This window comes from Populus euphratica, unplaced genomic scaffold (genome assembly GCF_000495115.2).
Source record: "Populus euphratica unplaced genomic scaffold, PopEup_1.0 scaffold27.1, whole genome shotgun sequence".
Lineage (NCBI taxonomy): Eukaryota > Viridiplantae > Streptophyta > Magnoliopsida > Malpighiales > Salicaceae > Populus > Populus euphratica.
This window is the reverse complement of record NW_011499899.1, coordinates 388,449-411,131: the sequence shown is the minus strand read 5'-3', so window position 1 is coordinate 411,131 and position 22,683 is coordinate 388,449. Positions and strand designations below refer to the sequence as shown.

The window sequence follows — 22,683 nt, the reverse complement described above, 5'->3', positions numbered from 1 at the left end:
TAATAAATGATGTAATATACAGGCTCAAAAGTCGAGCTTATAGAATAAAAAACTTATAATTCTTGCAGTCTCTACCTAAAAAAGTCCAACAGGTGAGCTTATCGTCCAAATTCAATCCGTTTTTGGTGCTTTCGTGGGCCATTTTGACAAATCTTGATCTTCTAATCACAATCAACATTAGGTGTCTGCGCACCCAACTTGGCAGGAAATGGTGCTCTACGAAACAAGACTTGAAAAACAAACAGCTTTAGTAGGCGAAGACTACCAAAAAAACCACCACGAACCCTAACCTAGTCGGAGATTTTGCGTGGTTGGTGAGCTTTGGTAATGTTCCTTTCACCACCAACCATTGATGGCTACATTTTACTACTCCCCCTTTTCAATACATTCTCAACCACTGAGGCGCCTAAAGTTAACCCTAGCGTCATACATATATTATATAGTTTAAGCCTCAAATGTGTTACATGTTTATTATTCAATTTAGTGACGAATTAGCCGTATAGTAAAGCCATCGGCTCCTCCTAACCCCTGGGATTTGCCAGTTACCCTACTACATTTGCTAGGGTTTTTTTTAGATGGCATTGTAATTAACACCACACCATGGCCTAATGGCTCTATCACCTTGCAAAATCACAGCAGACACCGCTGCATGCTATTAGAGTTTTGTTTCGTGTTGCATGCACTTGTGGGTTCTTCTCCATGGACCGGTCCAAAGTCATGATTCCATCAGTGTCCATGGCCATCTCCTTCGGCTATGATTTACGAAGCAAAGCAGCAATAGATCTATTCAGATGGAGGGTTGTCCAGATGTGTCCTTCAAAGCATGTGACTATTTTGTTATTTATGGTTACCCATTTCACTGCTCTAGGGTTTTCACAGACTGTACAAATCCCCTTTTTTTTTTGCCTTATAATACTTATATTTAATTCAACAAAAATAAATAATTTCTCTCAAAATTCCTGTTTTTCCGTTAACTAACTTGTAAATTCCATTATCGTCACATCCGGTCGATGATTACTTGGACCGTATTCAACCTAATTGTTTTATTTAATATTTGTTTTTTATTTTATAAAATGATTGTTTTTTTTAAAGAAAAAAGAAGCATGAAAAAAAAAAAAACACTGCGAGTAGAAATTTTATATTGGGTTCAGTTGTGGACCAAGATGATTTTGATTCAAGCCTGTAGGGTTGCAAACATCTATTTATTAGACGACTCCTGAAGCTTTATTCTATTCAAGCCCAATTGGATTTTTTTTTTTTCATTTTGTTTTATCTGCTCTTTGCAAACTGCTGGCCATGCACATTGACTAATATTAACAAAAGATTAATTACTTTAAAAAATACTGTTTATCCACCGTCAACTAGAACAATAATGTAATAAAAGTTTTGCCTCTCATCTCACGGGCTATTGAAAGCATTAAGATCTTTCCATAGCAAATATTAATTATTACTGAATTAATAAGGAATAAATAAGGTTTAACTTTTTTTCAATTGTAGTAAAACAATAAAAATATAATTGAAATTGAAAATTAAGCTTTATAAAATAAAAATATAATTGAAATTGAAAATTAAACTTTATAATTTTTTCAATTTTATCTTTCAATATTTGATTAATTAAAAATTATACTTTATAATTTTTTTGAATAGGATACTCCGAAATTCTATGAATTTAAAAAGTTAATACATATTGATAATTTTTTAAATGAAATTTATAATTCTTATTTGTTATTTTAATCTCATGATTTGGATCGTGAGTTTAATAAAATATTTCAAAATATTTTTCCCCAAGTTATTATGATTATTTTTAAAATTTAATCTACTTGTCATCATTGTCTATTTCTTATTATCTAATTTAAATAAAATTAATTTGTTTTATCAATTAAATCTATAATCCAAGTTAGTTTTTTTTTTTATAAATACTTACAATATCTAAATATCATTTTTTTTAATAAAAAAATAGTTCAACCTCACAGTAAAACACAAAAACCAAGGCTAGTATCATTATAAATAAAATCTATGTCTTGGTAAAAAATATAATAATATTTCACCTTATCATCTTTTTTGTCAAAGTAGATTTCATGGAGTAACATTTATTACTCTCTAATAATTATAAACTTTTTCATAAGTTACGAGATAATCTAATTTAATTGAGTTTTTTTAATTAATTTTAGTTTTATCTGTTGAGTTGTTTTATAATCTATTGGATAGGTTTAAAGAAAACTCTTATTATTATTTTTTAATTATTTTATATCAATTTATTTATTATTATTATATATTTTTAATTATATTATTTAAATTACTAATTAAATCCAATTTTTTTCACCGTAGAAAAGTTTTTTTGCCTGCGGCCACAAATCAATCTACTAACTCTCTAAGCCTGCTTGGGAAGCATAGCAATGTTGAATCCCTCAATGTCTCAAAAGCCCATTCTACCCTCACACATTGAGAATTTTACGGTGTTGGATATAATTTACCCAGGTGCATTGCAAGAACATTCAACTAGTGAATTCATAGCTTCGACTCTTATTATATTCCTTCATCTTTGTATCACACGTCTGTATTTTTTCAGAATTCATATAACTTCTCATTTTCACCGAATCCCCACATTCTAAGCTTTGAAGGATTTCTAAGTCCGACACTTGAACAAATATTATTAAGATTTCTTTCAATACGAAAGATTTTGTTCGAGGTTTCTTGAGCATCGGTTGATCCTCTAAGGGTCAGAAGATGGTTCTACTGTTACCCAATTTTCCAGTAGACGAAGGACTTTCAGATCATTTGAGGCAAATAGAAGCAGAGCCTATTTCCTTGTAGGAAAACCCATTTTCATTTAGCTATAAAGAAAACTAGGCGAGGAGAAAATAATGGTTAGGACTGGCAGATTGCAGGTGAGAGACAAATCAAACTAAGTGGTACAAGTCGCTTGGACAGAGCCACAGGCTCTTGATACAATGTTCTTATTAAGGTACTGCACTAGGGCAGAAGGTCATAACACAGAGTACAGAAAGTGAATATCACCTTAATTTCCTTCACAAAGCTTGTGCTAGCGTTAATGTATGTATAAATTTATACCTTGGTAATAGAAATGAACATATATATGTGAATGAGTCTACAACTTCTTCCACAAATCTTTAAACCCCCAAGATGAAAACTACTGCAATTTGTGTTCTAAAATGTGAGGAAGCAAAAAACTCATATCCCAATCCATTCTATACCTAAACCACGGTTAATGGCATTGCCCTATCAAAGCTACCACGCAATGTTCTTGCCCTTAATGGTCTCTTCTTCATTGGTTTGGTCTCCACATCTTTCCCTGCCATGCCATTCCTGAAAGGAGAGTGTAAAGCCGGAACCACCAATTGTGTGACGCCATCTTTAGCTGCTCCGCCATGAATGAGCACTCTGATGATGCCCACATAGTGCAAAGACTCAGCAATCTGTAAAGCAGTAACACCCTTATTAGTCCTTGCTTCAACGTCCGCCCCTTTCTTAACCAACAACTCAATCACATCTGCATGACCAGACTCCACCGCACAATGCAATGCAGTGTAACCATCTTCATCCTTTGCATCGACATCAATTCCCTTTTCAATCAAAACCCGCACAGCATCGGTTTTTCCTTTGAATGCAGCTCTATGCAATGCAGTCCATCCGTGTTGGTCACGGCCATTGATTGCTGCCCCGTTTTCAATCAACCTGTTTATAGTCCTCACCTCTCCCTTACGTGCAGCTATGCATAAACTGTCACCCAATTTCAAGGCATCAAAAAGGCGAGCGTGGCCATATTCTGCAGCAATATCATAGGCAATCTTGCCGTTCTTATTGCGGATGTCTTTATTGGCACCTTTATGTAACAGCAGCTTGACCATGTTCTCATCTCCCAACCCTGCAGCTATGTGCAGGGGTGTATCACCATCTCCATTATTGCGAACATCAGCTTTTGCTCCACTAGCTAGCAAAAGGCGTGCGCAATCGCGTCTACGCTCCTCGACAGCAAGATGCAAGGCGGTATTTCCATCCTTAGTGAGAGCGTTGACATTGGCTCCTTTAAGTAAAAGAAGCCTTAGCACCTCCAAATGGCCCCCTCCAGCTGCAAGGTGGATTGGACCCCAAGTTGAGGACTGTGATCTTTCTGTGCTGGCTCGACGAGCTAATAAAAGCTCAACAATCAAAGCCTCACCAGATCTTGCAGCTGCCTCAAGTGGACTACACCCTGATCGGCTTTGAAACTCCACATCCGGCTCAAATTCAAGAAGTAACTGTACAATGTCTGCTCGGCTTTGAGAGATGGCTATATGAAGTAATGTTTTCCCATGAAAATCAACCGCATCAGCTGGATTCCATGCCGGGTCACTATGCTCAAGTACTTCTCTGATCTCATCCATTAAGCCATCCATAACTAGATGAGCAAGAATTGGCGACCCAACAAACATGACCTTGATACCACTGTCTATGAACACCTGTTTTTTCCTGGCTGTGAACCAGTCAATAGGAACAGCATCCATACTTGATGTAGCATCTTTGATTGCTGCGCCAGGAACCACCACGCTATGCAAAAGAAACGAGTCCTCACAGTGAGGAAATGTCTCCGGAAGAAGAGAACCTGGAGAGAGATGATATGTGATCTCTATAGTTAGTGTTGCCAGAGGAGATATGATTCCTGACTGTGGCTTGATCGTGTACCGAGTCTTGTTCAAGGCCTGGATCCTGAAGGCCACCGGCATAGTGTACATAACATTGCGGAGAGTGAGTTCACCATAGCATTTCTGTCCAGGTTCAATTCTGATAGATACAAGATTCGATGGCTCCAAACCAATAAGCCTGTCCATTTCTCTTCCAGTGAGCCAAGTGACCTACCTGGCTATTACTGTACAGGTGATCTCGATATGCTCCGAATGGATTCTTGAAGTTTCTGTTTTACGCTACAGGTTCTTTCACTGTGATTCTTGATGGTACTAGGGAAAGATAAAACCAATGAAGAGAGGAATTGGAGGAGGAGGTTGGATTGGAGTATTTTTAAGGTAAGAGGAGGACAGAAGAGAGCCGGCTCTCATGAGAGAGTGCCAATTGGTGTTGTTAAAAACAATGGAGACTTGTTCCATTCCCTGTCTTGACTGTATAAATCCTAGGCATAGTTGTATGAAATTAAAGAAAGAAAGACAGGAAGTTATTCGGAATTAATCTCTGCAAGTCACTTTCAATGATGCACTGTGTTATGTATCCAAGGGCTAATATCTTATTGTTGTAATGGAGTTTACTCCAAAATAAATCATTACAAAATGGTATCTTTGCAGATAAGCTCCTGTTCATGGAAAATATATAAACTGATGTGAACACATGAGCTTTTTGAAGATGCCTGTGGCCTTAACAAAACAATAATGGTGCTTTTCACCTCTGCGTGTGGCAGAAAGGAAGGCCATTTTACTTGGCCACCCAAATTGATGACATATTCTTGCATACTGGTCATCTGCTCGTCGGTCTTGTTTACATTTTATCTTAAAATAACATTTTTTAAGATAAAAAACGTATAAAAAAATTAAAATTGGCTTTGGTTGACAATCAGACAAGCCACGTACAGCTTATCTGTACTTTGCTTGGCATGTGGAGTTTATTTTGTATAGTATTCATTATACTCAGTGAAGGAAGTTCCTTTCCAACTATTTTATGGTAATTATTGTATAATTCAAGCTGTAAGACATGTTCTAATGATTGCGATGTGGTACGCAGGCCAACAAGGGGGCCATTAGATGCCATGCAACTATATGGTGTGGAGGGAGTGAATGCGTCAAAACCCAAGTTATATCTTAAATGTAATTTGGCTGCTGTTAGGGCAAGTATTTTGGGAAAAAACAACAATATATTATCTGTTTTTTGTAAAACAAGAAAAACTACGCATGGCATGAACTTGTAGGCCATGCTTGTTAATTTTTTTTTTTTTAATTGGCCTGACATATGGGCTCCATCTTTTTGGCAAGGCCTATAACCCTTTTTTATAGGCCTGTAACCCTTTTTTATATATATGTAAATGAAGTTTGGGTTGAAGAAATATATATTTTTTAATAATTTTATTTGTTTTATTTTATGTAAATATTTATTTTTATAATTATTTAATCTATGTGATATCATAATGTTCTTGATTTGATTCTTAACCTAAAGGTCAGCTTGGCGAGTGATTATGATTATGGTGAATAGTTAGGCTATTTGATTCTTAACCTAAAGGTCAGCTTGGCCAGTGATTATGATTATGGTGAATAGGCTCTACAATATTTAATAATACTAGATTATCGAGATGTGATTCATATTAATTTTTTGTCTAGTACAATATTTAATAATACTAGATTATCGAGGTGTGATTCATATTAATTTTTTATCTAGAAAAATATTTAGGTATTATTAATATTTTTTCTACTAGAATATTTTTTTAAATCTTTTGGGGATTGACATGATATTACTTAGTAGATTTGGTAGATGTAAAGACAACCCAGACAATCGATAAAAACATAATTTGAATCAAAATAAATACTCAATATGATATTTTTTATAAATATTGAGATGACAATAAAATAGATCAATTTTGGTCAATTCGGGCTAACTTGTCAATCCACATATCTGGTTAGAAGACCCTAATAGCCCTATAGAAAGGAGACCAAAACAAATTATGAATCTCTTTGGTCAATTCGGGCTAACTTGTCAATCCGCATATCTGGTTAGAAGACCCTAATAACCCTATAAAAAGGAGACCAAAACAAATTATGAATCTTAATTTTTAATAAACTCAATGTTGAATGATTTTATTAAAAAAAATTTAATTAAAAAATACTAAAAAAAACAACCCAAGTCAATTTGGGTTAATTTGTAACTTGGGTCACGAGACTGAGATAACTTAATAGAAAAAAATTAAAAAAAATTATAAATTCCAATCCCCAATTAACCTAGTGTGGAAAGATGATATTAAAAAAATAAATCAATTAAAAAGGGATATAAAAAACAACTCGAGTCAATACAGGTTAACCTGTTAAACTTGTGACCTGAGTCATGCGACTAAAATAACCTCATAGAAAGCAAAGTAAAATAAATCACAAAATTTAATTCTCAATCAACTCAATGTTGAATGATGAATTTGAAAAAAAAGTCAATTAGAAAAAGAAAAAAAATCAATAAAGTTAACTCATTAAACCTATAGTCTAGGTCACGAGATTAGGATAACTTTATAAAAATTAAATTGAAAAAATTCATGAAACTAAATCCTCAATATATCCAATGTCGAAGGATCCAATTAAAATAGAAAAAAAAAGTATTTCAGTAAATAGTGTTTTGTGAGAATGAATATAGTGAAATCCTGGATAACTCATTATAAAGAAAATTTAAATAAATTATAAACCTCAATTTCTAATCAATCTTATATTGAAAGATGAAATTGAAAAAAAATCAATTATAAAATGGACACAAAAAATAATTTGAGTTAACCAGCTAAATTTATGACCCGAGTCATGAAACGATAACAACTTCATAAAGCAAACCAAAACAGATCACAAAACCTAACTATTTATCAACTCAATGTTGAAGGATGAATCTAAAAAATAAAAGTCAATTATAAAAAAAATTGAGTCAAATGAGTTAACTCATTAACATGTTATAAGATTTGAATAACTCTATACAAAATAAATTAAAAAAATCATGAAAAACTCAATGTTGAAGGATGAATCTAAAAAACAAAAGTCAATTATAAAAAAAAATTAAGTCAAATGAGTTAACTCATTAACGGGTTATAAGATTTGAATAACTCTATATAAAATAAATTAAAAAAATCATGAAGCCTAATCTCTAACAAACTCAATGTTAATGAATGTAATTTAAATTAAAATAAAAAACATATATTAAAAAAATATTCTAGTGAGTAATATTTTACGAGAAAAGACAATGAAATCTCCTCTAGTTTGAATAATAAAATCATGATAATTTTATAAATAAATAAATAAATAAAATATAAAACTTAATATCTAATAAATTTAATATTGAAATATATAATTGATGTTGGAGAAAAAAAATATAATTTCAATAAATAATATTTCATGAGAAGATTTCTAGTGGATTTTTTTTAAAATAATTGCCAAAAATTTCTTTGGAAAGCACAACTGATTAGTACATTCTAATTTTCAATCCTCCACGCATCAGGTTTACTGTGGTTTCTCTGTTTTGATTTTTGCCCTTTTATCTCCCATGTTGCTTTGGTATCCTCCAAGAAAACCTCATGCTCTCCACTTAGTGTAAAATGTTAATGAATTCTTAATAGTGATACTTTCGAAATCAGACAAAATTTTGAAATCTAATTGAGATTTTGTTTTACAACTGCTTGGCATATATATATATATATATATATATATATATAGTAAGGTCACTAAAAGTCCAAAGAGGTTCTTGTGGGAAAAAAAGAATGAAAATTGAGAATTACAAGAGACATTAAAAACAGCAGCGAGTCATGCAAGACAAACAAAATCCCATAAGGATTAACAGCACTGAACAATAATATATATATCTGGATTATCTTCTTGTGTTCTTGGTTTTCGTCACCATCAAACAGTGAATTAAAATGCTATAGTAGCAGGGATTAAGGATGAAGTGAGCTAGGATGGGTGATTACCATTGTTAATTATAGTGATTCACTAACTTTCTTCATGATAAAACTTAATTAAAATACTTTCAAGGGTGTTTTTAATAAATTTAAATAATATACTTCAGATTGACAAAGCATATTTTGCCCTCAACCTCGAGCCAGGAGGATGAACATATGCATTATGCCATTATCAATAAGAAAAATAGAACTTGGATGGCAAAAGGATCTCTAGAGAACATTCGTTGTTGTTGTTCTCATCGTTCTCATTTTTTTTATTTTAGTGTATCTAAATGTAAACACTAAGCATGTTTTCCCAGAGACAATCACCTACATAGATATCATGAACTCTTTTCTTGGTGCAGTTATCTAACCTAATTTTTGACAAGCTTCAATTGAGATATTGCATCCATAGAGTTCATATTGTGATGCAGTCAAAGTGATAGTTTTGGGATTTGGTTTTTCGAGATTGAATATGACCGAAAACCATGTACAAAAGAGTTTTTTTTTCTATTTATGACACAAAATATAGACGGGTTATAAAAAATCATTTTAAACTTTTTTAAAAATATTTTTTTTTTTTTAAAACAATCCAATTTTTTTTAAAAATCACTACCTAAGTATGAAATACTCCTCTTCAAACCTTGGTGTATCATATGAGATATTGCTTCATTGAACTCAAGAAATTTTGACCCAATAGCCTACAAAACACTAGTCTTTAGATGTGAAGTCTTTACATAGTTTAACAAGTGCAAAGACTGTACATGCATGCATGCTGTTAGTGATTATGTCTATGCAATCAATTGGTTAGTTGCACCTAATATTGATATTATTAATGTAAGACCTGTTTAATTTATTAATAAAAGTATTTTTATATTTAATATTCATTTAAACTTGATAAATAAATCTATAATAAAAAATAAAGTCTTTAAGATAAAAATACATTGAAAGAAAAATTATAAAGTTGTTATAGTTATGATGATTTATATTATATTAAAGCTTATCCTTAAATATTTTTGGTCAATCATTTATTAAAATTGAATATTAATCAAAGTTATTGAAACCAGCATATGTATATAAAAGCAACGGTTGTTTTGTTGTCTTTTTTTTTTTTAATTTAATATATTTTATTTTTAATTTTATTCTTCAATATTGAATTGATTGGAAATTAATTTTGATTTTTTTATAGAATTATCTCAGTTTTATAACTGGGATAACAAATTTATTAATTTTGATTTTTTTATAGAATTATCTCGGTTTTATAACTGGGATAACAAATTTGATAAGTTAATTTGAGTGGATTTAATATATTATTATCTTAATATTTTTTTAAAAAATAACATTTAATTTATCACCATATTAATATTTATATTATTATCTTAATATTTTTTAAAAATAACATTTAATTTATCACCGTATTAATATTTAAAAAGTTATCATTCAATATGTATTATATTTTGAATCCATGATCAATTATTTCTTTTAAAAAAGTTAGCAAAGCTTAGATTTTTTTTTTTACATTAAAAAAATATTGATCCATGTAGTAAAGCGCATGACATTTATATAATATTTTACCAAAACATGTAAATATATGCATGCTTCATGACCATGATAATCCTTTATTCTGTAAATTGAAGAACAAATCACACAACGAGCCTTACACTTGATAAGTTTGTATATTTAGTTCAAAGAGAATTATCATTACAAAAGATAATTTGATTTTTTTTCCTTTCTTTTTTATTTATATTTGGTTATAATTGATTTTTAAATTATATTACTTTTTTTTTCATCTCATTATCATATATGTCAATTATTTAATCTTTTATCAGGTAGTTTGGTCAAGATAATGAACCTCTATAATGGAGACGGGAGGGTTAAAACAATTAAAAAATTAGAACCACTTTTATATAGAAGGATAGATATGATCAAGCAGGAAAGGTTGAGGCATTAACTGTGATTTTAAGGCTTTTATAATATAGTTTTTGCTCCCAAGATAATAGTTGCATGGTAAGAACTTGGGGTGGAATTCTTCTTCCGGTGGTTGCTTTTTCAAGTACATAATCTAATTCTTAAGTAAAGATATAAAAAATTTAGATGACCCTTTCAAAGGATTATCGTACTAACTTTGGACTGATGGTTAATCAGAAATTCCTTACACAAATACAATTTGCTATTAATTAAATCGTAGAAAAAGTCTCGATAAGGACTTTATAGAGAGCAAGGCAACTATCCTTTCTTTTCCTTGTACTTAATTCTTTAGTCTTTTTATTGAAAAACTGATTGGGATTTGTATATAAAATTATTTTGAACATTAGGGAATGGATTTTTACTAAAAAGAACGGCATTGCTCGAAAACATCTTTGTCTTAACTAATTTGTTGTTGTTGCAAGAACATGTAAGAATAGAAATTGTAGACTCCTCTTGGGCTAGAAGAACTTGAGTTATAGTGTCTAGTTGGTGTTTGTCTTTTAGTAATGGAAAATTAGAGAAGATCTCTGTCTCTAGTATGGTTTATGTATTTTGTTTTTGAAATTTATAAAGTATGAAAGCAAAGGTGCTAATGCATGTTAATGAGTAAAGTGGCAGCATCCTAACTAATATGTGACAATACCAAGTATATCAAGAAACTTAGTCATCACAAGAACTCATCATATTTTCCTAGTCTTTATTGTAAATATGGGAAGAAGTCGAATGAAAAAGTTCATTTTTCTTGATTTGTTCTGCTATGAGCAAGATTGAGTCAATCGAATTCATGTTGATGATGGTTAATTATGCAACAATCTACGTTCTAAACTATTATATATGCATTGAGTAATGAGCTAAATTTTATCTATTGCTTTTTTATTTATTGAAAGTATCAAGCAGGAGCTAACATTACTACAAAAGCATTACAATAACATAAAGATCTTGAGAAACGATAACCAACAAAGCAAAAACTGATCAAGAGGAAGAAGATTCCAATAGCTTCACATGGTAGTTTAGCATTATAAAGTCTATACTAAACCAACTAAATGATTTACCTGGTCAAAGCATCACTTTCCTTTTCATTTCTTTTTATTTTAATAAAGTCTAATGTTGATATAAATTCAGGTTAAGCCGTAAATTCTTTATAGTAAGCATTCAGTTATGTGTTTGAGACTGATTGTTGATACGGTATAGTATATGATTTAGCTTGGGTTTTTCATGATGGGTCTTTACCTAGGGATGCATTCGGTCAGATTAAGGTTCTTATGTATGATGGGTTCATGCAATTTTTTTTGTGGGTAATTCAACTATATCAAGACAAGTTATGCATGAAATGTTTTATGACAACAAAGAAAGCTTATTTGTAGTGTATTTTGGGTTTAGTTTGGTCTCTATTAATGAATATGGATTTAAATCACATGGGATTCAAAGTTAACTTGAGTTAATTAATATGTTAGGATCAGATTAAATCATATTTGTTTTGGATTGATTTTCTAATTCTACAAGAGCTTAAATCAGCAAAATACTCTCTTAAAATTCAAGGAAATTTTGTCCATTATTTTAACTATTATTTAGAAGAAAATTTATAAAAAAGGATGCTAGGGAAGTTGCCAGATCTGATTTCCTAAACTATAAAGGATTAGTTAATGATTCTCCTAGTTCAGGAAGGAAAATAAATTGGCAAGTATAAAACAAGAAGATTTTCTTCATTAATTGTCCATGTAAAACAAGAAAACTAAGCAAAACAAGGTTTTGATTGTTACTTATTTTATTTGAAATAATTTATGAAATTATAATTATAATTATTTTAGTTTCATTATCTTTTAATTTTTTTTTATCTATTAGATTTAATTTTTATTATTTTTATTATTTTCTTCTAATTTTTATTTTTATTATTTTTATTATTTTTTTCTTATTTTTTGTTTTATTATTACTTATTTAGATCAATTTTATAAGTGGGCTCAAATCAGCCCACATATGGTTCCATTAGAGTTATTTGAAATATTATATAAGTTTTTTGTATGTTGAAAAAGTAGAACATATGAATTTATAAAATAAACTTGTGTTTTGTGTAATGAAACACGCTATCTTTATTGCGATAAAAATAAAATCTAACTTATCAAGGTTGACCTTGTGGCATCATTCGTTTTAATTCCAATAGTATTGGTGTCTCGGAACAGGTTTTTATTGTGTCACACTTCTCAAACCTGATTCTTGGCTTTCTTGGGGAAATATCATTTTCATTGGGGGTTATTTAACCACGTAATCAAGAGATTCACATCAAATATTTCTCTATGATCATATTATATTGATGAATCAGTATATTTTATATATTTTATTTTATTATCTAAGTCCATGTTTAGATTATAGACAGGGGATGAAAATCACACTAGAAAATAAACCTCTGGAAGAAGTTATAAGATTATTGCTTTAAAGAGACCTATATATTTTATTTTATTTTCATATTATTTTATTTTTATAGTGAGGAATTTGTAGTGTTAAAATTACATTTGTTAAATTTTCTTTTCAGTTCTAGCTCCCTTTTTAATCTATTCTCATATATGACAAGGCATTAATTTTTAAATACGAGACACATCATGAATATTTTATTTAAAATAAAATTCATAAACTAGCCAAACAAATAAAAATTAAAACAAGAATAAAAAAAATAAAAGGTAAAGAAAACTAACAAGAAAATTTAAAAATAATATAATCAAGATGGTAATTGATTTTATTTTTTTGCTTTTATTAGGAAGAAAAAGAAAGAAATTAAATTAGTCATGCCTTCATACCCACAACCAATCAACATGATGTAGTAAATGGGAAAAAAAGACTAGAAAGTGCCAAAAACTATAAATTTACGAAGAGGCTTGAAAAAGAGAGAGGGAGAGAATCATTTCCTAGTCAGCAACATCATCCATTTTATTAGCGTTTTGCTTTCTTTTTTATTTTTAATGTACTGGCCTTATGCCTTATGCCTTATTTTATTTTATTTTTTGAATTTTATACAACTTAACCTTTTTCAAAAAAAAAAAGAAATAATAAAAAAAAAGATGGTGTTTGTAACTTCTTTTAGTACTTGTTTAGACATTTTATTTCTAGCTTAACTTGATCAAATTTTTGCAATACTAAATATAAATTAAGCTTTAGCTGTTCTTATCTTAAGATAATATTAAGTAAATGTTATATTTCACTCAAACAAGTTCATATCTCTTTTTGTTATATTAGCATCAAAGCAGTAGCTATGCTTTAAATATAGAAAGAAAATAAAACCTTCCTTGTATTTGAACCTTACAAAGCATTTTATATATATGAGATTTCAGTACCAACTCTATGAATATAGCTTTTAATTCATGTGATCCTCAAAACCAATTAGGATGACAATTCTTAAAGATAAATAAAATCACCATATAGATTTTTATTGATTATTTTCCATACATTTTATCATGGATATCAAAAAAACATGGTACAATTATTATTCCTCATATCCTTTGCCGCCACGGGTTGGATAATATTTTGAGTAAAAAACTAAATATACAAGCTTTTCAAATATATTTTTTTAATTCTAATTAAAAATAAAAAAAGTCTATGCATGCATTTAATTAAATACATTAAGAATTATCTATACGAATAAATACAAAAAACAAAGTGTTATAGCTTATATTCAACTCTCCTTGTTATGGGTTAAATAATTTTTTTCTAATACAAAGAATTAATGTGTATGTGTTATTAATGTTTTTTCTGGCACTAAAAAATATAACCGTGAAACAAAAAGTGATGCTTAAATATAATAAAATATAGTAAAGATAATATGTGTTAATAAAAACATGTAAGATCCCAAACTAATTTTTAATATAGCAGAAAAATAAAATAATGTTGCAATTGCTATAATGAAACATCATTTTCTTAGTATTTGTATAATATTTTTTCAAAAAAGAGTGTAAAGAACAAAACTTATAAAACAAATTACAAAAGAATAAAGATAAGAATAAAAAAAATGGTATAAATAGCTCAAGTGTCGAGTTATAAATATTCAATATATATATATATATATACAAACACACACAACACACACACACTAAAATGATATTATAAAAACAAACATATAAAAAAATGGTGATAAATAAATCGAGTATAAATTATTAAAAAAATAAAGTATAAAAGAAAAAAAATATGACAATAATGACCAAAATATGAGAATCTATTGAGTTAACTATTAAATATTCTTGATCATTTACTTTAATTTATAATCATTTTGGATCTAAATGAAATTAAGTGATTAAAAATTAACTTGTGAACCTGAACTGGGCTTTCTAGTTTGCCCAAACAAGCTGTGAGACAAACTATAATATTAATTATTAACAAAGATGATCCTCTAAATTGATAATTTATATTTTCCAAACCTTATTGAATTAAAATAAGTGCTTATAATACTTGTTTGAAACAAATATTTTATTGTTGATATTGTTCTTATAGCCTTTTGATCCTTTCTTGACGCCTTGTGATGCTTCATGTAGTCAATTTATGCTATAATCAAGACTTGATGAATGTCCACTACTCTCTCTTTCTTTTTAGTTGTTAGAAAAATCAATAATAATAAGTAAATTGTATCCTTTTGTATTGAAAAAAAGTCTTTCTTTTCTACTAAATGAATAATCTTAATTTTTGACTTTGAATATGAAAGAATCACTCATTATTGAATTCAGAAAAATTTAAATATTATATAGTATTACAACTTCCTAAATAAAAGCAAGATTACTATCTATGTTTATTATAACATAAAAATGATAATCAACAAAGAAAAAAGTAGAAAAAAATATATATTTTCTAATCAACAAGATTATTATCAAATCTAAAAGAAATACCTACATGATAATTTTATCTCCTTAGCATTCAATATTGTTAAAATAATTCAAATTAATATAAAAAAATACAAATATAAAAAAGAAGAAAGCTGGAATTCTCGTTAATTTGTTTTAATCTAAATACAAAGAAATTATATATAAGTTATACTAAAAATATTATTCTATTCTTAATAAATAAAATAAAATAAATATAGTATTTAACAAATACAAGATCTTAACAATATATTTATTTTGCATTTAAAACCAAGTTACATTTTTTTAAAAAAAAAATGCATATACCCAAAAATTCTAACATTTCATTATGATGTAAAGGTTATACAATTGGCATCTTTTTTTTTGCTTTAAAAAAATTTGAATTTTTTTTCTTCAAGTTATTCATTTATATTTTTATATCATTTTGATATTTTAAAAATAAATTTTAAAAAATAATTATTATTATAATATCAAACACAAGACACTCATGTGGCCAACTAAACCTGTGTAAGCTTTAAACCTTTTAATAGTCAAAATCCGAAGTTTATGCAGCAGCAGCCCAGAACTAATAGGTCCGGTCCACAAATAGCTGGGTTCTGAATTTATAAATTAATTTTATTGTCTTTTCTGATCTCGAGCAGTCCGGTCCACAGTATGAGTGAGATCTCCTTTCGGCTTCTATATTGTGTCTAAAGGATTTGTTTAATGTTTTATTTGCTTGAGAGAAATTCAATTACGGTATAAAGATTTAATTCATTTAATTCTTTTTTTAGAATTTGATTAAAGAGTTTCCCCCTTCTCTAAATCCAGGATAATATAGAGAAGTACACCGGAAAAGATCCGGGCCTTTAACTGGTGACCGATCAGTCAATTCAGGATAATATATCATGAAATGCAGTTTCCGTGAAAGGTAAAAGCAAGGCCAAAGGAAAGGGTCGAAGAGAAGTTCGACCATGACATAAGAAGAGGGGGACAAGACCTGTAAGAGAAGACTTGGCTAAGTCGAGGAAGAAAGAACAGAGGAAAGGATATTGTGCGGCCGTCACTCGGCTCGCGCGCAACCCCGCCCAGTTATGTTATGGAAGAATTGAACTTCTTGCTGGGCTGGGTATTCAGAACCAGCAACTGGCTGCTGGATTTCGACCCGAAACTATAAAAAGATCGCTTCGTGGGGGAGTTGCCTGCAGCAGCCTATAACTATGTACTAGCTTCCTTTATGTCACTTCCGGGAAGAAGGGGATAGGTTCTCTTGCTGCTTCTTCTAGGCTGCATTTATTTTAACTTTTCAAAAGTATTTTTTTTAATGTTTTTAGATCCAAAAAAGTTCATTTTAATCCCTGTACTGTGAATTATTGCAATTTAACAATCGTTTCAGACCCCTAGAGCATTTAGTCCCTAGAGAAGATATTTTGTATAATCGAATTTCTTTTTTTTGGGATGCCAAAACTATCTCCATAATACATTAATGCCACTGAGACTGCTATAATAGTATTCCATTTAACCTTTGAAAGGATCATATTATTCGGTAGAGGATGTATCATTATCAACATGGAAATATACAAGTAAATATACGTTGAGAATTATAAATAAAAAATAAAAACGAGAAAAATAAATATTTATACGGCTAGCGCCTTGGACTTTCGAGTTGTATATGCATATTGTCCCCCTTTTGGACAAAATCTAAATCCAGACTTATTAATTTGTGGATAATAAAAACCACGCGTTAATAAATTGATTCGACAGAGCACAAGAACGGAGATATACCGTGTCCGATTTTTATTTTTTTTTCGTTGAGGCGGGTGTGCGTGTTTTCACCTCTAGTAAATAAATCTCAAAACTGTTCAGACAAACTTTGTTATGATGGGTGAGTTTTCTTCAATATAATCCTTAAATTTCTTACAGCCCTTCCATGTGTTTCATTCCATTGTCGCTGGCAGAACAATTTTAAGGAAGAACATAGCTTGCATGTACGTGTATAGCTCCTATATGGTGAGCTTCTGTACCATAGCAGGTATATTCCACGTATGTTTAACAGTTTCTTTCAGGAACAAATTAAAATCATACACATTATAAAACATAGTGTTAGTAGTAATTATTATCTTATTATAATATCATTTTCGGTTTACAGTCTTCCCTGCCTAGCAACACCACTTAAAGCAAAGATACAAAATATTGAACAGTACAGCTTCTTTTTTCTTTTTTTCTTTTTTCTAGTGATAATCTGCAACACTGGTAGACAGGACCTCGACCTCCTCCACACCTGCAAAGACAGAAGGATACGTTAGAAATCAAAAACATGGAAGAACAGAGCGTGCATGTAACAAACGATTCACCATTTTTGAGCTTTGACTTTGACATAATGTAAGAAGCAGAGCATGCAACAAGTCCTACGTACATGTAATTAGTTTATGATCTTAGAGGCAACAAAGCAAAGAAAAAATAATGGGAAAATAAATAACGAAAAAAATAAGACAAAAAACCATGATAGTAGGGAAAAAATATGTGTGTATATACCTAATGCATGGAAGCAGTGCAAGATTTTTAGTCGCTGTCACTGCTGCCATGGCCATCATCATTCTTCTTCTTGTCCTTCCTTTTCTCTCTTCCTTCACCACGGACGCCACTGCCACCGCCACCCCCCGGGATCTTGGCCTTGATCTTGTCAACAAACCCTTCCTTGCGCTCACCTTGTGCGCCGCCCCTGTGCTCTTGTTGGTTGTACCCACCTTGCGTCATGCCACCGATACCGACACCGCCACCGCCCCTGTGCTCTTGTTGATTGTACCCACCTTGCGTCATGCCCGGTATCTTGTCCTTGATCTGGCCAACAAACCCTTCCTTGCGCTCACCTTGTGCGCCGCCCCTGTGCTCTTGTTGGTTGTACCCACCTTGCGTCATGCCCGGTATCTTGTCCTTGATCTGGCCAACAAACCTACCGACACCGCCACCGCCACCGCCCCTGTGCTCTTGTTGGTTGTACCCACCTTGCGTCATGCCCGGTATCTTGTCCTTGATCTTGCCAACAAACCCTTCCTTGCGCTCACCTTGTGCGCCGCCCCTGTGCTCTTGTTGGTTGTACCCGCCCTGTGTCTCGTGCACGCCACCGGCTCCCCCCGGGAGCTTGTCCTTCATCTGGCTAACAAACCCTTCCTTGCGCTCACCTTGTGCGCCGCCCCTGTGCTCTTGTTGGTTATACCCACCTTGCGTCATGCCACCGACACCGCCACCGCCTCCCCCCGGGAGCTTGTCCTTCATCTGGCCAACAACCCCTTCCTTGCGCTCACCTTGTGCGCCGCCCCTGTGCTCTTGTTGGTTGTACCCACCTTGCGTCATGCCACCGACACCGCCACCGCCTCCCCCCGGGAGCTTGTCCTTCATCTGGCCAACAAACCCTTCCCTGCTCTCACCTTGTGTGTGAGCCTCGCCCCTGTGATCTTGTTGCTTGTACCCACCTTGTGTCTCACCCTTACGCTCATCTTTCTTGCCTCCAATGTTCAGAGTCTCCTCAATCTTGTGCATGATTCCTGCCATTGTGTGTATTTCTTTCTTCTTTTTTCTCTCTTTGAAATGGTTTTTGATATGAAATGAGGAAGGAAACAAGTGCCATATTTATAGGTTCAGAGGTGGAGCGAAGGAAATGGAAGCCGACAGAAAAAGAAGATAAGACTAAGGGTACAATTGGAAATCACAAAAATGTCCATGTACGCGTACACACAGTGTTGATGATAAATGTAATAAACTCCAATGAATCATTTCCTTTAGAAAGGCGTTTGATCTAATCTGAAAGGCTCGAGGTGATGTTGAGAGTTGTTAGGTCCCCGTTTAGGGCACCATACAAGGGAAGGAAGCAAATTCATTTTAATTAAAATGTTAATTATATTAAAATTAAATTTTAAAAATAAATATTTTATTAAAATTATAATGAGATGAATTTATTATTATTTTAGTTTTTATAAAATTAAAAATTAAAATATAATTATATATAAGTCAGGTTAAAAAAACATAAATTATTTAAATAATCATACAGTTTTTTCTCTGCTGTTAGACAAAAACAAAAACTATTGTACCAAACATATTTTAAAAAGAAAGCATGTAAAATATCCAAAATAGTGTAAAGATATTTTTTCTCTCACTACCCTCTGCCTGTAACTAAAGGCGTGCCATGGATTTTAATTATTTTTTTTTAAATTGAGCAAAAGGAAGAACTCAACTGTGATGAAAGTAACATGATGATCAGATAGCCTGACCATTTTTGAATTTTAAAAGAATTTTAAAAAGAATTGAAATTTTTTATTTTTGTAAATTAATTCCTTTTCAGTTTCCATGTTATTTTGATATAATAAAATTAAAAAAATATTACTTCCAGATATTTCGAAACAAAAGTTGAATCAAATGATATTTTAATATTTTTCTTATGTTTTTTTAGTTATATTCTATTTGAATTAAAGGAAAATTAGTGTTTTTATAATAAATAATAATAATAAAGGTTGGTGGCCGTGCGCAGCGCATGCCAGAGAATGAACTTCACTCACCCTTCGAGCAATGCTTGCAATGACCAAAATTGCTCAATTGCATTGTCGCTCGAAGCGTCTAGTAAGGGAGAAACTTATAAAAGCGGCACATTTGCTTAAATCACGGTGGTTGATTTTATTTTTTTTTTCTCCCTTGATTTTCTTTTTCTATATTTTGAAATTCATGTTAGGTCATGCGAAGATTAAGATTAATTCTCCCATTTATTTTATTTTTTAATTATAGATTTTTAATTGGTTTTTTTAATTTTAGAATCTTTTTTAGATTTTTTTAATTTCTTCTATTTTTATTTGATTTTGTTTTATTTTTATATCTTTTTTTTTTCAGATTGAGTCTTCAATCTTTTAATTTTTTTTACTTTTCTTAATTTATTTTCTTATTTTAATTAGTCCCTCAATATTTTATTTTATTTTTTTATCTAATTTTGATCCTTATTCTTTTAATTATTTTTTATTTTTTTAATTTGTTTTTTCTTTTAATTTTTTCCCTCAACACTTTATTTTATTTTTTTTCTTATTCAATTTTGATCTTCATTTTTTTAATTGCTATTTTTTATTATTTTATTATTTTTTTATTTTTCAATTAAGTCCCTCATTATTTTCTTTCATTAGTTTTTATACCAATTAGATCTTCATTATTTTGATTACTATTTTTTTTTTATGGTTAAGAAGTTTTATTCGAAATTTTTTTTGTTTTCTGTAGGGTCATTTTGGTCTCATTACTAGAGTTGTTGGTTTTGAAATTAATCCAATTTAATTTTTATTTTTTAAAAAAAATATTATCTCATCCTTTGACATTAAACTATTGAACCTTGAACTTTCTATTTTCTTTTTCTTTTTCTTTCCTCTAGGATTATCCAAGGTTGTGGGTTAGTCAAGTAAATAAGGGTTGCTTAAGATTTTTTATAATATATTTTTTTAATCTCATTATTTGATGTTGTTCTATGGGTATGACTTGGGTTTTTTTTCAATGTTTTTATTTATTTATTTTCTAGGTCATTTTAAAAAATTAATTATTTTCTAGCATATCTAGGATATTAACTTTGAATTTTTATTATTCTATTATTTTCTTTTTAATTTTTGGCTTATTATTACTTATTTGGATCAATTTTATAAGTGGGTTCAAATCAGCCCACACATGGATTCCATTAGGGTTATTTGAAACATTATATAAGTTTTTTGTATGTTGAAAAGCATAACAAATAAATTTATAAAATAAACTTGTGTTTTGCGTGATGAAACACGTTATCTTTGCCGTGACAAAGATAAAATCTGACTTATCATGGTTGACCTTATGGCGTCATTTGTTTCAATTCTAATAGTATTTGTGTTTTGGGACAGGTTTTTATTAGGTGTGATCATTTTCGGTTCGGTTCGGTTTTTATCAAAAAAAAGTAACCAAACCGAAAAAAACAAATTTTTGAAAAAAAACCCAAAACCGAACCGAAACCAGGTCAAACCGACCGGTTTCGATTCGGTTTGGTTTTTTAGGGGAAAAACCAGTTCAAATCGGTTTGGCTCAGTTTTTCCGGTTTGGCTCGGTTTTGGCTCGGTTTTTTTTCGGTTTCGGTTTGGTTCGGTTTTTTGGTTATAAAACCGAACCGGCTGGTTTTTTCAAAATTTTAATTGGTTTAATCGGGTTTTTTTTCGGTTCGATTTTTTCAGTTTTTTTTCCGGTTTTCTCGATTTAATCGGTTTTTTGGTTTTTTTGCTCACCCCTAGTTTTTATTATGTCACACTTCTCAAACCTAATTCTCGACTTTCTCAGGGAAATATCATCTTCATTGAGGGTTGTTTAACCATGTAAACAAAAAATTCACATAAAATATTTCTCTATGATTATATTATATTAATGAATCAGTATATTTTTTATTTTTTATTTTATTATCTAAATCCATATTTAAAAAGGTTAAAGGTAGGGGATGAGAATCCCACTTAAAAGGAATCCTTTGAAAGTTTTAATGTTATTGTTTTAGAGAGACCTACATATTTTATTTTACTTTCATATTGAGGAATTTGTAGTGTTAAAATTACATTTGTTAGGTTTTCTTTTCATTTTTAGTTTCCTTTTTAATCTATTCTCATATATGACAAAGCATTAATTTTTAAATACGAGACACATCATGAATATTTTATTTAAAATAAAATTAATAAACTAGCCAAACAAAAAAAAATAAAAAAATAAAAGGTAAAAAAAACGACAAGAAAATTTCAAAATAATATAATCAATATGGTATTTTTTTTTTTCTTTTATTATGAAAAAAAAAAAGAAATTAAATTAGTCATGCCTTCATACCCACAACCAATCAACATGATGTAGTAAATGGTAAAAAAAGACTAGAAATTGCCGAAAACTATAAATTTATGAAGAGAATTGAAAAAAAGAAGAAGAGAGATAACCATTTCCTAGTCACCAACCTCATCTATTTTATTAGTGTTTTGCTTTCTTTTCTATTTTTGATGCACTAGCCTTATGCTTTATTTTATTTTATTTTTATAATTTTATATAACTACCTTTTAAAAAAAAAGAAATAATAAAATAAAAAAGATGGTGTTTGTACCTTTTTTAGCACTTGTTTAACCATTTTATTTCTAGCTTAATTTGATCAAATTTTGACAATAATAAATATATATTAAGCTTTGGCTATTCTTATCTTCAATGTAATATTATGTAAATGTTATATTTTGCTCAAACAAGTTCATGTCTTGATATATATATATATATATATATATATATATA

At 30.3% G+C, this 22,683-nt stretch overlaps 3 protein-coding genes and 1 long non-coding RNA gene across 4 annotated transcripts in view; all 4 read right to left on the bottom strand.

Annotated features, from left to right (window-relative positions):
• Positions 1-553: 553 nt before the first annotated feature.
• LOC105132483 (uncharacterized) lies at positions 554-13,880 on the bottom strand. The gene is made up of 3 exons (XR_843582.1): positions 13,867-13,880; positions 5,951-5,957; positions 554-1,198 (listed from the first exon to the last, which is right to left on the bottom strand). It is a non-coding gene; the product is annotated as an uncharacterized LOC105132483 (long non-coding RNA).
• LOC105132482 (ankyrin-1-like) lies at positions 3,045-5,221 on the bottom strand. Its single transcript, XM_011036017.1, has one exon. It carries the CDS (start codon positions 4,827-4,829, stop codon positions 3,216-3,218), a length of 1,614 nt encoding a protein of 537 aa, XP_011034319.1. The 5' UTR covers positions 4,830-5,221; the 3' UTR covers positions 3,045-3,215.
• A 3,738-nt stretch (positions 13,881-17,618) lies between the features above and the next one.
• On the bottom strand, positions 17,619-19,013 carry LOC105132478 (dehydrin Rab18-like). The gene is made up of 6 exons (XM_011036011.1): positions 18,848-19,013; positions 18,620-18,742; positions 18,459-18,589; positions 18,377-18,398; positions 17,929-18,304; positions 17,619-17,674 (listed from the first exon to the last, which is right to left on the bottom strand). Exons 1-5 carry the CDS (start codon positions 18,943-18,945, stop codon positions 17,956-17,958), a joined length of 723 nt encoding a protein of 240 aa, XP_011034313.1. The 5' UTR covers positions 18,946-19,013; the 3' UTR covers positions 17,619-17,674; positions 17,929-17,955.
• LOC105132480 (dehydrin DHN3) overlaps positions 17,937-22,683 on the bottom strand; it is an 8,549-nt gene continuing 3,802 nt past the window's right edge. The window contains exon 2 of the mRNA XM_011036013.1: positions 17,937-17,953. The gene's annotated coding sequence lies outside the window, so the exon portion shown is untranslated. The remainder of the gene's footprint in view (positions 17,954-22,683) is intronic.